The sequence below is a fragment of the Fringilla coelebs genome (assembly GCF_963513975.1).
Source record: "Fringilla coelebs genome assembly, chromosome: 1".
Taxonomy (NCBI): domain Eukaryota; kingdom Metazoa; phylum Chordata; class Aves; order Passeriformes; family Fringillidae; genus Fringilla; species Fringilla coelebs.
The window spans coordinates 110,320,223-110,337,404 of NC_140028.1; the positions used below are offsets into that span (position 1 = coordinate 110,320,223).

At 37.6% G+C, this 17,182-nt stretch overlaps 1 protein-coding gene across 1 annotated transcript in view; it reads right to left on the bottom strand.

Annotated features, from left to right (window-relative positions):
* Window positions 1-17,182, bottom strand: part of NEK11 (NIMA related kinase 11) — a gene marked incomplete at both ends in the record, with an annotated part of 77,717 nt that overhangs the window by 19,026 nt on the left and 41,509 nt on the right. Inside the window, 2 exons of the mRNA XM_084212188.1 lie at window positions 321-381; window positions 5,643-5,767. Of these exons, the coding sequence (XP_084068314.1) occupies window positions 321-381; window positions 5,643-5,767 (186 nt within the window). The remainder of the gene's footprint in view (window positions 1-320; window positions 382-5,642; window positions 5,768-17,182) is intronic.

Genomic DNA, 17,182 nt, shown 5'->3' on the forward strand with positions numbered 1-17,182 from the left:
AAAGCTATAAAATAGCTTACACATCCTCAAATATTTTCCTCTTGAGAAAAAAATGACAGTAGCCAAGTTTAAATTTTTTTTTATAACAATCTATACTTCTGACTATCATGCTTCATAGTTTTATTATTTTCAACAGGAGCACTTAACTACTTATGCCTTTTCTTTTGGCATAGTTGTACTTCTTTGCAATAGATTAAGGAAGCAATTTTCAAAGGGATCACATTTTTTGAGTCATTTTGTTGCAAAATGAAAATAGCTGGACAGTGATGCATACAGACTGCTAATAACTGCTGCTATCTAAAGAGGATACATCATCTTACCCAATGAGCTGCTATTCAGGACACTCTCCAAATACTCAACCATTGCCTCCATATCACTGTCCTGAGAATAAAAGAAATAGGAATAGCATCAGTGTGAGCACAAACCTAAACACAAACACTATGTCCCAGAGGTACCATCCCACAAACATAGAGGATATCACATCAGTAAGTGTCAAGACTAAACTATAAAGAAGTTACATTGCTCAGGACATTTTCTACGTCTTCTTCTCCTAAATCATCAGGCTTTGGAATGATGCAATAACCAAACAACAATTTAAGTCAGATTCCTTGCAGAACATGAGTGTTTAAAACAACTGTGCATGGAATTTAAAGGAGATTATTTACTGTGGAGGGTGGTGTGCAGTCTGTGAAAATATACCAGCATTTTATCATCAGTTAGTCCTGGAAAAACAAAAACAATATTACACTGAAAAAGGCAAGTATATAATTGTTCATGATGCCAAAATTTTTTATGTTTATGATAGCTGCCCACAGCAAATTAATACCTATCTTTCATGTAATTTCATCTACTTACATGTCTAGTAACAACAACTAATTAAAAAAATTTTAATTACGAAGAGATTTTAACATTTTAATATTTCAAGTGTTCTGCTACCAAACAGATGGCTGACAGTTTTGCCACGATATCATTCATATGAAATGCTGTTTGTGTACACAGATGAAATTTAAAGTTCTGGCGATTAAACAGTGGTTGTTGTCCAGGAAGAACATCACAATTTTATGACAGTCCAAGAAAAGCTTGAACTCTGAGTGTGCAGAAGCTGCTGCCATATCACATTTAAAAACACAGCAGTTCTTGACTATTTAAAACTGACAGTCAAAATCTCCACCTTGCTAAAAAATATGTTAAAAATATGTATTTTTAAAAATATCTCAAAAATATGCATTTTTAAAAAAATAGTCAGCACTCTATGCCTTTAAGACTGAAAACAATGGAATAAAAAGAAACACTATTGACCTCCACTTCTACAATGGACAATCTGTTTTACACTCTTCTGTGATCTTATTAAAATGCCCATTCTAAATTTCTCAATTTAGGAACTGCCAGTACTCCTAAATAGGACAGCAGTAATTGTAGGCAATGACTTCCAGCTGGTTAGGGACCTTCTGATGCAAGTGGGAGCTGTTAGGGATGAGCATAACCTAACTATTCTTTCACCCCAAGCCGCTGTATGGACTTATATTTGAAACAGGCTCTGCTACTTTAGCTGCGGTTTGCAAGGCAGGAATCAGGTTCTTAGCTGGCCATTACAACAGGTAACCCACAAGCTCATAGGTTCAAAGGAGCCTCTCTGCCCTTTTGGAGCAGCCTGTGAGGTCCTGATTGGATCAAGACAGCACAAGTGTTTCCAGTTCTGCAGCCCGGAAATGCCAGGGAATGCATTCATTCTGTTAATATACACAGCACATACTGAATATTGAATTAAGACAGTATTACAGATATAATTTCTCTGTAATTCTAAAAAAAAAAGAACCATTAGGACTTCATTAAAACTATTTCATTAAATCTTATTCATTCAAAACGAAAAAGTTATATTGATTTTCTGCTATTATTACTTCATAATTATTTTTACTTTTATTATCCCTAACAGTTAACCACAAATCTACAGACAGATAGACAAAACATAGTAAATAACCATATACAACACTATTGCTTTAATGAAACCTTTTTAAAATGGGATAAAGCCTGTAATTCTCAAACCTTTCACTTCTCATAAAAGGACATCATATTTACTCCAATTATGACAACAAAGCTGGTTTCATCTCTTTATGCTGTAAAGCAAAAGATATATTTTCACCTCTTCATCACTCCTATCTTTCTACCTTTTCCCCACTTGGGTTTAGCACTAGAAGAGGGTTTAGCTGTTTCATTTAATCTATTTCTTTAATCTTTCTCTCTCTCTCTCTTTTTTTTTTTTTTTCAGAGAAGGCAGAGCCCTACAGGAATGGGCAAGGCAGTGTGACAGATGCCCAGAAGAGAGGCACTCCCATGCACAAGGGCCAGTGTGGGTGAATGCTTGCACATTCCAGATTCAGAACAAACAACCCCATTTCTAACAGCCACAAGCCTGCCAAAACATATGTTAGGAATCCAGGGGAGCATCTTAGGGGTCACAGCACACAGGCCACTCAGAACTGCTGGAGCTATGATAATTTATCTCAGCTGATTGTCTGGCTTGACAATCTCAGAAGCAACTTGGAATGTGAAAATAGGAACCTACTTCCTCTCAGTAGGTACTGCATCACAGGAGCAGACTTTGTCATAGTGAAGAGGGTGAATTTGTTATTATGGTCACTGAGAAAAACCACTAAGAGCATGGTGATGAACTGCAGCAAAGAGCATCCACCAGCATCTCAGCTAAATCAAAGCCAATGGAAGCTTCATTGCACACTAACTTTTCAAGATGAAACCTCTGTTAAGCATCACACATTGAAATGCTTTTAAAATCAGTTTGTTATTATTTTTTATGACTTCCCCCTTATTAGAAACTGGTTCTCCTATTAAAAACCATGTGGAAAAGAACCACTGGCTTGAAGAGGTGGAGGTCTGGAAAAGTAATTGGCAAATTGCCACTTGAAATCTGTCAATGTGCATTTCTGCTCCAAAAGAAAGGAACAAAAGACACTAAACTACAGTGCTAGAAAATGTATCTGAAATCAGATAGGCTGTACTGATAGGTATCAACATGAGAAAAAAAAAAATAAAGCTGTCTTAGCTCCCACCTTAAACCTTTAAAATTAGTGTTTCAGTGCCTAACTCTACCTTCCTAAGTGGTCTTACATGCCATGTGAGGCTGCTACTTCCCAGTCTGTCTTGACATCTGTGGGAGGCTAATATAGCTTGAATAAATAGCTCACATCCCTTTCTACATCTTGCACCTTAATATGTTGTTCATAAAGATGACTTTTCTGACCCCATGCTACTGCATGAACATTGGAAATTTTTTAAATCCTTGTTTGAAATAATAGGGTCACCAGAGAGCACCACCAGGTGCAGCATTTCTGCCCTCTCTGCACAGAAGTAACTAGTAAAGCAATCTTGGGATTGGAAATTTAAGAGATTTGCAGAAATTACCTTACCAGCTCCTGTGTTGCAGTGGAATGACTTTTTAGCACACACCTCCAAAAGCTTGGTTTAAGGTATCTTTGAAGAAAGGGTTTAAGAGTATGACTACCATCATAGAAATAGAAGTAGGAGTTTTGGTATTAAGTAAATGACTGCAGAAGCAAACCTTTGCTATTCTGGTAGGATTTGAAGCTTATTATTAATACTGAGCATGATCCCACCTACCTTTGAGTGGGATTCATCTCACATAACCATTGATATCCAAAGGAAGATGTTGTGTGCATGTTAATAACTCTAAATCCCTTTATAATCACCAAAGAGGGACCTCTCTGTGTATTCCATCCAACCTGCATTAGATGTTTATTCCCTAAGAATGCTTGCTTACTTCCCTTCACACCCTTCTGTTTGTTGAGTTCAGACAAAGATGTTCAGATTTGCACAGGTATGTTCAGTCTGCTTTCACCTCAGATTTACTGCAGAATTTTTCACTTGAGAAAGCAAAAATTGCCTATTTTCACTTCTCAAAAAATAGAAAAGGTAATTGTGTCATTAGCCAGAAACACACTTATTGAATATCTTAAGGTGACAGACACAATGGGGTGCCAGTGGGATAGCTCTTCCAGCCCACCATGCTGGTTCTTATTATGGCATTTTTAGTCAGTCCAGCATGAGGGACTGTTGCAGCTCACATCTGAATGCCAACACCTAATGTATTCTGCATTACTGAGAAATCTGTTTTTGTCTTCTGCCCTTCATTAATTCTAAGCAGCAGTCTGCCGGTTCAAAACCACTACTGATTGACACTTAATGGTACCATCAATGAAAGGTGAATGAAAATTTCAAAAGGCATTCTAAAAAAGAAAAAATGTCTCAGAGTCTGAAGAAAATTAGCAATTTCAATGATGAAAGTGGGTAATTTCATTTTCAAGAGTACCTTGTGGTAGACTTTCCAGACAATGGTTTCTTTACATGTCTGTGTGTTGTGGGTAAGCACAAATGCAGCAAACTTTTAAAAATTATTGTCTGAGATAATCCAATGTTTTACAATTGAATAACAATTTCTTTCGATCACAAACTGCTCCTGAATTTGAAGGCATCCTGTGTGTTTAATTTGAAAGTTAGGGGGACATGCCTGGATTGAATGGAGCTTTTTCTGAGTAAACTTCAAGTTTTACGTGGGGACAATTTCAGGATCCCCTGCTAGTGTGGTAGAAGTAGAGTTCTGATTTCTCACACTTTATTTTTGCCTTAAAAACTACATCTCAAAGAAGCTATTAGTTCAAATTTTTCAAAAACCACAAGTTATTTATAATTCAGTGAAGAGTATTAGTCTTCTTGGCCAGTTCCCTGAAATGCAGAAAACATCACACCCTGTTCTGCAAACTCTGCACATGATCACAGAACAAAGTTACTGTCCCTGGGCAGAACCAGATAGTACCATTCAGAGGCACTGCAGGCCATGCTTGAAACTGGAGGCCCATGGGAGAAATTGATAGTTCCTGAATGCCTCAGGAAGATCCATTTTCAGAACTGCCTTAGGCACTTAAGTTTATTGATTTCACTGAGACTTGATCACTGGAGACAAGATTCATCTCTGCTCATTCTGATCAGATCTAAATTAGGTGCCTTTTGCAATAATCTTCAACCTTCACGCTGCAACCCCTTTCTTGTGGCAGCCTTAACTGATAAAGCTACTTTAAGCCTTTCAGCAATAAGTTTTCTCTTCACTGATGATTTCAGTGGGGTGGAAAAGTCTACAGATTTGCTGAACAAGTCTTGCAGCTGTTTAGGCTCATCATTCATCACACTGTCCTAGAAAATATGTCTAATATAGGCAGGAACTAGAGGTGATTATCTTTGTCTGGGAATTAGAGCTGGAACTTAGATCTTATGCTTGAAGTATGCCTTCAGCTTTAATCTAATTTAAATCATAGCTGGCATTTGAGGATCCCACTCTGAGTGTTTTAGAGTCACAAGAATGGTTTCTGACAATGATCTACCTTAAGGCATTCATGGGAGTATTACCTTTAATCTTGAAGGAATACAAAAATCTTTCTCATCAATATCTTATAACACACATATAATTAATTCATGGTATTGATGTATTGATATATACACACACTCCTAAAAAAAAAAATCAGCAATGCCAGCAGGACAAATTCGGGGAAGGAACTCAATTTTCTCATGGAAAATGAGCATCAAATGTATACAGGGTTCTCAGAGGTCATATTTACCTGGTGATTTGTCTTAGAGACTGTCCATGACAATTCTGCATCTTCCTCCTCTTCACTGTCCTCTGAACAGGATTCAAACTCATCTTTATAATATTCTTCTGCAACTTCTGGGTCTTCAGGGATCTCTAAAAGCAATTATGAGTTTATAGCATATATAGAGAAAAAAAGAATGATCTGAAAAAGATATAAATGAACTTTATAGCACCACTGTTATGTCAATAACAATGCATTCTGTAATTGAAAGCAAAGGATAGTTCTCAGAGTAAAATGTGTGTATTTAGTGATATGGTAAGCAGTGTTAAAGCTGCTCTGGCAAAGTGCAAATCCTCATCATGTGTGAATTAATGAACCTAAGGGATCTATATTGATACTGCACTGAAATCTCTAAACTATACAATATATCAGGCAGGAAGTGACCTTATGGCATCATTAAGTCAAAGCAAGGCCAATTTTGAACTGAACCCAGCTTTTGTGACCTGAAATTATAACTCAGTATTGTTTTCTCTAACACACAGAACTTGTGGTGAATACAACTGCTAAGCTAATATAGAAAATAATATACATCAGGTACATGTTAAAAAGATATGAGAAATTAAATCTATATACTTTCCCAAACTTTCTTGAAGAAAAACTACAATAAAATAAAAGAAACTACTATAAAATCAAGATATGCACACTTTTGTGTCATGCTCTCTCAATTTATTACCATCACAAGTTTTAGTAATAGCAGTGAGTGCAATATTAATGTAGCCAATGAGCCCATGAAGTACAATAATTGGTATTAAAACTCAACACATTCATCACAGCTTGAAAGACACTCCAGCCACTCTGCACTGGGTGAAATCCTTTGGCATCCCAGACTCTGTACAAAAGAATTAGTGAAACAGCTTGAAGTCTGATTGCATCTCCTTCAGGGCGATATTACTAGAAGGAATGTTAGTTGAAGACAAAAAATATTTAATGTTCAGCTGTCATAAATCATCACTGTCATTGTCATAATTTTAGCTAATGCTAATTTCAACCACTCTCCTCAATTAAGTCTGCCCCTTTAGAGAAATAAGAACGATCTTAAATTTTACTGCATTTAAATAAATTAAGTTCAAACAATACGACATAAAAATTATTAATCGATTTTTAAATTGTTTTACATGGATAAAAACCCAAAAGGATTCAAACAGGGGAACGCAATTAAAATCCATATAAAGGACATTTGAGTTTGGGCAGGAGAAATAATTCTAATCTTTAAGGTGAAAGAAAGAGAACTCAGGAAAAATAGCGTAGCCATCTGCAGCATTAGATGGTTAAGCTCTCCTGGTGAGAGATAAGGTCTACTATCTATTGCCTCCAAAGTAATTTCAAAAATACTTCTTTTCTTTATAAACCTGATTTAGCTCCAAAATGCTGACACATTTTTACTCAGGTTTCTGGTTTAAGATATTAATGGAAGCTACATAAAAGCCCCATGCTCCACTGTCACAATTGCTAATCCTAATCCTTCCTGTTTCTATTTTTCACCTTTCTTCATTTGAAAAAACAGTCAAACAAACAACTAATCAATACCTGAGTTTCCAGAAGAACACCCCCAACCCAAAAACATATTCTCACAAAGAAAGCATTTATATAATTGCTTGAGTTCTACAAAGTGCCATTTGACAGAAAGTCCAGCACTTTGTTAAAAAGAGAATCTTAAATATCATCCTTTCTATGTGGAAAGAACACTACAAAATTATGATACATCTCCTTTTCCATGTGAGGTGATCAATTTTTCTTTCTTGCAGAGAGGCTGCCATCCCAATGATTATGATAATTTTATTAGGTTCATCTGCATTCTGTCTATGTGCATTCAAACACTTATAAAACAGCCCATTTATTATGTTGTAATACAAACATCAGACTATGCTGGTGTTTTCTGAGTCATCTTCTCCCACATTCTGCATTTGTTTATTGCTGTACTAAAAAATGCAAGCCTCTCCTTTCCAACCAAACAAGGTATCAAAATCAGTCTTTTTACTCATCACTGTAACCTTAAAATGTCTGCTCTGGCTGCTGTAAACTCTATACTTTGTGAGCAGCCCATGACCATAGAAAACTGGTGATGCCCCTGAACTATGCAGAGAGGCTGGCAGGGGCTGTATTCCACTTCCATGCCAGCCTTTGCATCCGTGTTGGAATTATTCACTTCAGCATTTGTGAAATTGGTTTGACAGCTGTTCATAGACAGCCAGTTAATCTGAGCTTAGTAATACAACTTGAAATGCTAGTTCACATGCTGGAGATGTCCCAGGGTATACAAGTTTACTGGCCCCAATTCAGAAACCAATTCCAAGTGGCATTTCTGAAAGAAGACAGCATGTCCAGTGCAGGGGAATTTAGCCTTTACCTAATAAAAGTTCTTAAAACTTTTTGGTTTTATGACTGGCATCTTGAAAGAAGGAGCCTTCAAAGCATTTACATATTTATTTAAACTATTTCCATATAACAATTCTTTGAATGTTACCAAAGTAGAGCCAGCTCCCAGTCCTCCATGTATTATAGATGCACAAGACATCTCTGGTTCTCTGCAGAATTATCTGAGTACAGAACAGCTTATTGAGCTGAGACCCAGGATCAGACAAATTTCAAGAACAGATCAGGTGGATTTGGCACAGCAGACACATAAATCAGCGTGGCAAGCTGTACCTGAGCTGGCCTAGTAAAGTCCAAGTGCAGAGAGCTTGAGTGAGTTGGTATTTTCAGCTCAGGCCCCACGAGCTTCCATTTCCACGCCTGCAGTCCATCCTCTAGAATATTTTCTACCTGAGTTTTCCCATAAATCCATGTGATTTCACATACACCTCCAATTTCCACAGACCAGGTGACAAAAGACTGGTTACTGCTCCCATTCCTGAATGTTACTGGAGAAGTTGCACAGAAGAAAATTCTTTAGTTTGTGCTTTCATATTTTTAAAAAAATGTTGATCTTTGGGCTAGGCTGCTTGACCACTGCAAATCCTAGCATGGACTCCAGTGACAGGACCTTGACCCTGTCCTTTGTTCTGATAAATAAAATAGAAATTAAGCCTGTTTGTGCCTGGGAGGTACTTGGGTAAAGAAGGGGTGCTAAGTGAGGGCAATGCCAAGACTATTGTGCTGAAAGAGGAAACAAAACTGCTGCTGCAGAACCCAGGGGACCCTGCCTCTGTTTTGACAGCTGGACTAGCATCCAGCTGAGCATATCTGATACAGCATTTTGCATTCTCCATAGGGAGCACAAGGAAGGGTCTGTAGAGCTGCTTCTGCCCCCTGACCCCCCCACATCTCTCAGCTGGTCTCTGAAAGCACCTTGTGCTTTATCCAGCTGTGTGTATTGCACCAAGGCCAGTCACAACAGCTTTTATTTGCTTACAAAGCACTGAATTCAAAACAAACTCAGCTGTTGCTTTGGTATTGCTAGATGGTTTAGGCATAGCATTGAGACACTTGGTACTTTCTATTAGATATTAGAAAGAAAACAAGCTTTGAATAAAACCATTCCTCTTTAGATCTTCTTCTATACAGTAACGTGATGCTAATAGTGGAATGAAAGGTAAAAACCCACTACCTAAAAAAAAAACATAAAAGCCTGGTTATTTCCCAAGAAGACTAGCTAAACAGAAAACAGAGGAATGTGATGCTTGTAATATTTTGCTTAAATCCACCAAGAGCTTGTTTCAGGTAGTGTGGTAACTCAGCAACAACAATTTTCTCCAAAGAGATGAAAATACTTTGATAAATATCTTTAATTTTCTTCTGCCTCAAACTCATACTTGTCATTGTTGCATTGATGTAGCATTCCCACATTCCAGAGCATGCAGAAGACAATAAGTAAGGCCACTGTTATTAAAAGAAAAAAAAAAAACAGTAAAAGGAAAAAAGAAAACAGAATGGTGCAACATATGTAAATTTTCACTATTTATATTCACAGTAACAGAGTCACACTTGACTCTTTAGGACTGTTGTACTTTTTGATCCAAAGGCTTCATTGCATCTCTGGAAAAAGGCAGATTTTCTCAGCTGCCACATTCCTACCTTAAGGAAAAAGTTGCTACATTTTCATTTTGTTACACTTGGTCTGCACAGCATCACATAGAGGAAAGTTAGGAGCAAATCACTCAACTGCTCTGACACACACTGTCATGAGACATTATGGACTCCTAAGATGGAAACATGAACCAAGACACCAGAAAGTGATGTTACCACACCTCTGCTACCAGAGGCTGACACAGAGAACTCAGAAAATTGAGAGACGGGGCCAGGACAAAGGTCCTGGCAGGACCCCATCAGTACCACAAAGGTGCCCTTGATCCTTTCCTTTCTGTGGAAATGCATCAGCAAATACCAGTTTGATCCCATATGAGCAGGTGTTAGTTACCTACTGGAGCAGATGCCACAGTGCCACCCAGGCTGGGTGCAAGAAGGGGCTGTGAGAGCAGATTCCCTTCAGCCCTGAGAAGGGAAGGCAAAGGGGAAACCTTGCTGCTGTCTATGCCTATCTGATTGGAGGATAAAAGGAAGATGGAGCCTGTTTCTTTGCAGAGCTGACTGGTGATAGGACAAGACACAACAAACATCTGGAACATCCTAAATTGGAGAGGAGAGGGAAAGGAAGAGGAGAGGGAAAGGAAGAGGAGGGAGAGGAGAGAAGAGAAGAGAAGAAGAGAAGGAGAAGAGAAAGAGAAGAGAGAAGTGGAATTGGCTTAAAGAATATGCAAGAGCTCAATCAAGCCTTGGAGGTGTTTAAAGCTTGATCAGATACCCCTAAATAGCTTGAGCTGAAAAGAGTGGCTTTGAGCAGGTTGGACTAGGCTGCCAGGGGTTCCTTCCAACCTAAATTATTTTATAATGCTGTGGTTATTTGATTCCTCACAAACAGTTCAGAATCTTCCCAGATCTATTTGTCTGTGCACACATATTTCACATACACACTGAACAAGCTAAGCAGAAACTTAGGAGCTGGCAAGAGGAGCTGGTGCACAGGGCTGGGCAGCTCTCTTCAGAGCTGTGCATCAGTTATCACAGAGGGAGAAAACAGAAAGGGATTTCTGCCTTCAAGGAAGAAAACATAAGGAGCTGAAGCATGGTCAGTAGGAGAAATGTTTGAAAGACAGAGACATGTTTCCCCAAGCTAGATCATCCTGAGTGACAAATTCTACCACAAAGGAGATCAAGGGCTCTGTGACACTCTGCAGCTCAGAACAGTACCCATATGATTAGAAAAAATAAACTAACTTCTTAATTATAATATAAGTTCAGTCAGATTGGTTTGGGGGTTTGAGGCAGTTTGTTGAGTTTTTTCCCTGTGCAAGACAAAATCCTTCAACTTTAAAAGTTTCAGTCAAAGAGAATCACCATCCTTTGGTCAGGTATAGATGATATACGCCTTTTCAAGCTCTGAAGATTCATTGTTCAGAAAGACAGTGGAATCTTTTGTCCATCTCTTCTAAACTATGCTGAAACAGACTCTCAGAACATACATTTAAGAAATTAACTAGGGGATGTATAGGATTTTTGTGCCCATGAAAGTTCTGCACAATCCTTCTGGAGAAGCACAAAGGGACTATGAAGTTGTTAAATGAATCATCTTCTGACATGGCCATGAGCGGCTTACACATAAAGTAAAATGAGTTCTCCAAAATGAGAACTAGAAATATACCCCATTTAAACAGTAATATTTTATAATTCTCCTCTTTGCATTTTTAAAAAAGTAAAAAGCTTCAATTATTTTATGGGTATCACTGAGTGAAATGGCTAGAAAAAGAGACACTGAGGTTGTAAATCAGAGTGGCCTCATGGGAATCATCTACTACTTGATGATAGAAAGAAAGTAGCAAGTTTCAAAGTGTTTATCCAAGGAAACATTACCTTTTTTAACCAAAATTAAATTTGCAAGAGAAGCATTTTATTTGAAGAACACCATTTTTTTTCCCCTAAACATTCTACCATCTGGTATTTTATCAGTAACTACAGAGACAAAGAATGAGAGGAAAAAAGAAGTTCTTCAAAGGACTGGTTAACAAAAATGAACAGCAAAAAGGAAGACTTTGATCACATTTTTCCCTAGTTTTCTGAATAATTTGTTGGTTTTTTCTTCTGATTTCCTAATTGTCACATATACAGAAATGGGAGCTCTGGTAGGCAGTGACAATGAAGATGAAGCCATGCTGCATTTCAGAGATGGTTTAAAGATCAGCAAATCTAAAAATCTTTCAAATATTCAGAAATCTTCTTAGCAGTGATGGGTGAGTAAAAAGAAAGAACAACATAGTGAGTGATTTAGTCAGTAACAGGGAGCATTTAGTGAGTTTTGGAAGCCATTTCATTTATGCATGAGTCTTTATTAGTGTAAAAGTTGCCCTACTACTTGCACTGCTTCCAGCAGGAACAGACCAAGAGATGTAAGTTGAAGGAAAAGTGACCTAATAACACCAACTTAAAGCTATCTTACTCCCTGAGTTATTTTAAACTTTTTGTATCAGTCAAAGTGTACTTTCCAATAAAAACTCTGATTTCCTCCTGAATCTGGCAGATACCGACCTCCTGACACTTTCCCTTTCAGTCTGCCATGAGTATCAGGAAGGAAAAAGTCCACATGTTAACACAAAATCTGCCCCTTGAGAGACTCATTTCCTTCTCCCTGAGATTTGGTTCAAGAATGCCATTTTTAAGACTTAAACTGGGGGTATTTTCACAACTAAAAGTTACAGAAAGAGAAGAAAACAAATGGGAATGGCTCATATCCAAACTTGGTGTAGGTAGTTTTGCACATAAGAGTGTGGATGTAGCAAAGATGCAAAATATATTTTATTTAGATATAAGCAATAATATAAGTCATATGTTGAGCAAGTAAGAAAAACAAGCAGAAAGGTGTTGAGCCCTTATACACCCAGATGAAATTCACTTGTGAAAGCACAAATTTAAAAGATCACAGGGGCACACTTTGCTCTGTGAAGCAGAAAATACAGCAGGAGAATTCAACCAAGATCTTCACTGCTGTCACCTTCTCATTCCCTCCACCCAGTTGTCTGACAGCCACATGCAGTGAAAGCTAAAGTGGCAGAATATATAATCTAATTCAGCATTTACAGCTTCTTTCAGAGCAAATTCTTCCTCACTTGGAATTGCCTCCAGCTTCTTGCATCACCGTATAATTTGTCTCAGCTCCCCAGAAATGCCCTCTAGTTGGATAAGTAAGCCACAAAACTGCAACTGGGGCTGGGCTGGGAATCCTTATAAAATGTTTTTCAACACCATCCTGTTCCCTGATGGTTTGTTGCAGCAAAAGCCTGGTGCATCTTTATTTACATCAGTTTAACCTCATGTCTAATGTGCAGTGTAAAGCTATGTTGCTCTGCACGTAGGACAACGTGGAATAGAAACCAGCATCTTTCTAAGGAAGATTTAAAACACTGAAATTATCTGGAAGTACCTGCTAGAGAATCCAGTATGCAGCATTTTTTTTGACTTACACAATCTCAGTGCATCTGCTTATAATTGCTTCTTAAATTCATAGAGTGCTTAATAAATGCTTTTTAGCATATTGCCTTGGAAGAAGTGAAGGGAATTCCTGTATCATTTTTAAAAAGACTAGGACAGAATAATTTTAACTTTAGTCATTGACCAAGGTAAATTTTGAAATAGACTCTCTTTATCAATACCAATATAAACCAGTCTAAAAAAGAGATTAGGAAAAAAGCAGGAGCTCTACAGTAACATAATTTACTCTCCCCACACTGAAAGTGTTTGGTTTTTTTTTACATAGCTGCTTTGTAAAGACTTCATTCTTGCAAGCTTCCCTCTGTGAATCTGCAAGTGCAAGTCTTCTTGTAAGAAGCAAGCTATGAATTTTCGTGAAGCTATGAAAATATTTTAGTAGCTAGGCATGTTGAAGAGGAGATAGATTTGGAAAAGATTTCCTGAGGAGCTTATGGCTAGAGTTCAACTCCTGCTCTCCAAATGCAATACTTCAAGGGAAGAACTTCTTAAATAAGAACAATAATGCTTTAGTCAATGATTAAAAAGGAAAAAAATCAGTGATTAATTTTTCTCTTTCTGGGTAAAACTTGCAAACTTCATTAAATCTTGATTTTGCTATAATAAATCAGATTTAGTATTGCTTTAATTGAATCTGGGACAAGTTGGGCTCAGTGTGAAACCGAGCAGTGAAAACAAGAGACAGATGAGGAGGTCAGAGGAGCACACTACTCCCTCAGATCCTGCAAGAGTCTCAGGAGTTTGTCACCCCATGTTCCAAGGACAAGTGTAGGACTGGTAACTGCAAATGCCAGAACTTGTGGAGTTTCTCTCCACAAGCATCCCAACGCTATCATTGCAGCAAGTCATGGAATAAGCCTTGTGATCCTGGAAGTAGGGTAACCAGAAGGAAGAGGAGACCAATGGTTAACCACAGCAGAACTCACAGCAATGCTGTCCTCTCAATTGAGACAAGATTTCCTGGTTACAAAGGATAATGTAACAAGAATAATGCAGAAAGGTGCTTAATATCACTTATCCTAAGTACTATTCTGCTTTATTTTGACTTGCCAGACTGAAAACCAAGACAAGACTTGATTTTCCTTAAAGCCTTTGAGCAGTGTGATCACATGTATGGTCATCTTTAAGAGTGTTAGTTACCCATGAGTATGAACAAGTACCATTTTACAGGCACCAAAACAAAGGTGTGTGTGCACAGATGCTGGAAGACCTGCTCAGAAATATTGCAGGCTTTCAACCTTCCAAGATTTACAAAACTACCTTGAAAATCCTTCAACACACACAGTTTGTAAAAATAACAGGCTAGGAAAAAAGCACAGTATTTTATAATGTGTGAGCATTTCCTATTTGAGGACCAACTGAACTTTGTCCACTTGAAAGTCAAAGCAATGTATCCATAACTTAAAACTAACCACGGAGACATAGGAATAATGTACACAATTACTGTAACTTACTTAGCTATTCTGAAACTGTAATGAAATCAGGGGGTTGCCAGGTGTAATGTATTACAAGATATTAAGCTAAGGAATTCAACAATTTATAATCTTTGCAGTATACAGAAATAAAAAGCAATATAATAGAGATCAGAGAGATCATAGAATATGTCCCTTTATTCATATGGCTTTAATTTGTTACTTTGTTTTTCTGCACAAAGAATTTAAATACCCCAAGTATTTAACTGAAGCTATTCTCCTCTTTTCACTTGACCCCTTCCCACACAAAAGCATGTTTATTAACTGCAGTAGCAGTTTATGAAGAGCTGGGAGTCTTACAAAAACGGAAGAGAACACAACGGAAGCCCCAGCCGGCAATCCAAAAAGGCAGGATACAATATTTTATTAGTGCTCCTTATGTCCGGTGTTGTTCTGCTTTGGCTTTTTTTCATTCCAGGCAATGAAGTGCTACAAAGAGGACAAGCTCTTAAAAATATAGATAATTTCTGGAATACCTTTTTAAAAAAATTAATCCTCTCCACCCTTGGTTACCATGTCTCATCAGCTGTGAGATTGATAAGAATATAAAATGGCAATTTTAGCCACAAATGCCAGTGCATAGTTTTAAGTTTTCATGCCTGTCAGAGTGTGGCTTGGGGAGTTTAACTCTCCCTATGGTTCCTGTAAAAGGTCTGGGTCCTTGGCAGCTTTGTATCCAGTTTATCTTTCAACTGTAAACACTGATCCAAACCAGAAACATCAACAAGGATGTTAAGGACATGGCAGATTTGTTGCATCTGGAATTGCATGTAATTATCCAGAAGCACTTTTAGATACAGCTTATGATTTTGCAGCCAATTTCAAGGCAAGTTCTACTGTAGAAATTGAATCAGAAACCCTGAACCTTTAGCTATTACTGTTGCATAACAAGATTATGCCTTGCTCTCCATGCTATTTTCAGCTGCAAAGACTGTGTTCCTCTACCTAGAGGATTTTCTATCTAGCAAACTAAGAAATTTGTGATATTCCACACTACTTTCCCACATAAGTGGGTACAGTGCATGGTCTGATACAGATTTCTCTGGATTCTACAGTAAACGCCCATAAGTGTTTCCTAATTTATTCAAAAACTCTGGAACTTAGCCAAGTCAAAAGGAATCAAGTTGTACAAAGAATTGAGAGGAACTATGCTGCAAAATCTGGCTTCATTAGAAGACATTGCAACCGAGGTGAAACTACCTGCACTCAATTATTGTGATGCAGTCAGAGATCTGCCATTACCCAGCCCAGTGTGTAGCAGCACACACAAAAAAGCTGAGGTGGTCTATCAGTGGAAAATCTAGGGCAAAGATGACTTTCTGCATTCTAAAATGTCAATATCCAGTTCTCTGGGAAAGGGGGTGTCTGCTTCTCTGGTTATTCTTTTTGAATCAGAAGAGTGGATGACAAGCTCAATGAGGTACATTAGAAGATGAAGATGAATTGTAATGCTGTACTAGGAAGCAATGCATTACTTTTGTGATAGTTCCAGTAGCTTTTTACAAGGAGTCCACATCATTAAACATGTGATGAACCTGCCCAGCTGGAACTGCCCTGCTCTAACTGGCAGAGGAAGACACTGACCAAATTTATCCATAACAACCAGGCTGGGTTGTAGGTCATGGATGGTCCTATTATCCTGTTGATAATATTTTGCTTATGTCTTATAAAATGAATGATTTTATTCCAGCTGCAGTCATTATCATTAATGGAAATGAGCAGTTTAATATGCAGAGTCCTTTTTCACAGCTTTGTTGGGTTTTTTTCTATTAGATGAACTGACCTCTGGTTGCCAGCACTACAAGATAATTTGCCTCAGCAGTATTTTCACAAACCCACTATTGAAAGATAAGTACATGCACTGAAAATGCAGTAATCTCCAGAAAAATACACATTGACCTATCTGTCCTAGTCCAAATGGAGATAGCTTCTATGAAAAATTGGTTAAGAGACAGGGGGGTGTGTGGGTGTGGGTGGGTGTGTGATGTTAAGCATTTTATTGCTAGATGGCTTTTTTTTAATGATAACAAGAGAAGATTAATAATTTGCTTTGTAAGTAACCCTCAGCAAGAACAGGAAACATAGGTACAAGTTTATCCTGACACATTCTGCACTGCTCATTCCTACATCATTGCCATGACTCGCAAAACATGCATTTTAACATTCAGAAATAATTAATCAATAAAATAAACTGGAGAAATGAAGCAGAAAATAACCCATCCAAATCAAAATATAAAGGGAATTCAGTTATTAATCATTAACTATTCCTAATGCTAATAGTTAGCTATTCCATTTTACACTGCTCATTGAAAACAAACGAAGGGTACAGATGTATAAATATATATATGTTCAACACACAAATATTTGAATTTAATGCTGACAGTGGCTCAGTGCTTCTGTGTACTATCTCTATACAAATCTTATTTCAGCTCCTTTATCTCTTGCAGAAACTGAAGATGGAAGAGACACAAAGATATCTATAGTAAGCCAAAATTGCTTCTAGTAGTACAATATATTCTTAACTGCACTGTCTGCCATAGCGTTAAATTAGTTGTATGA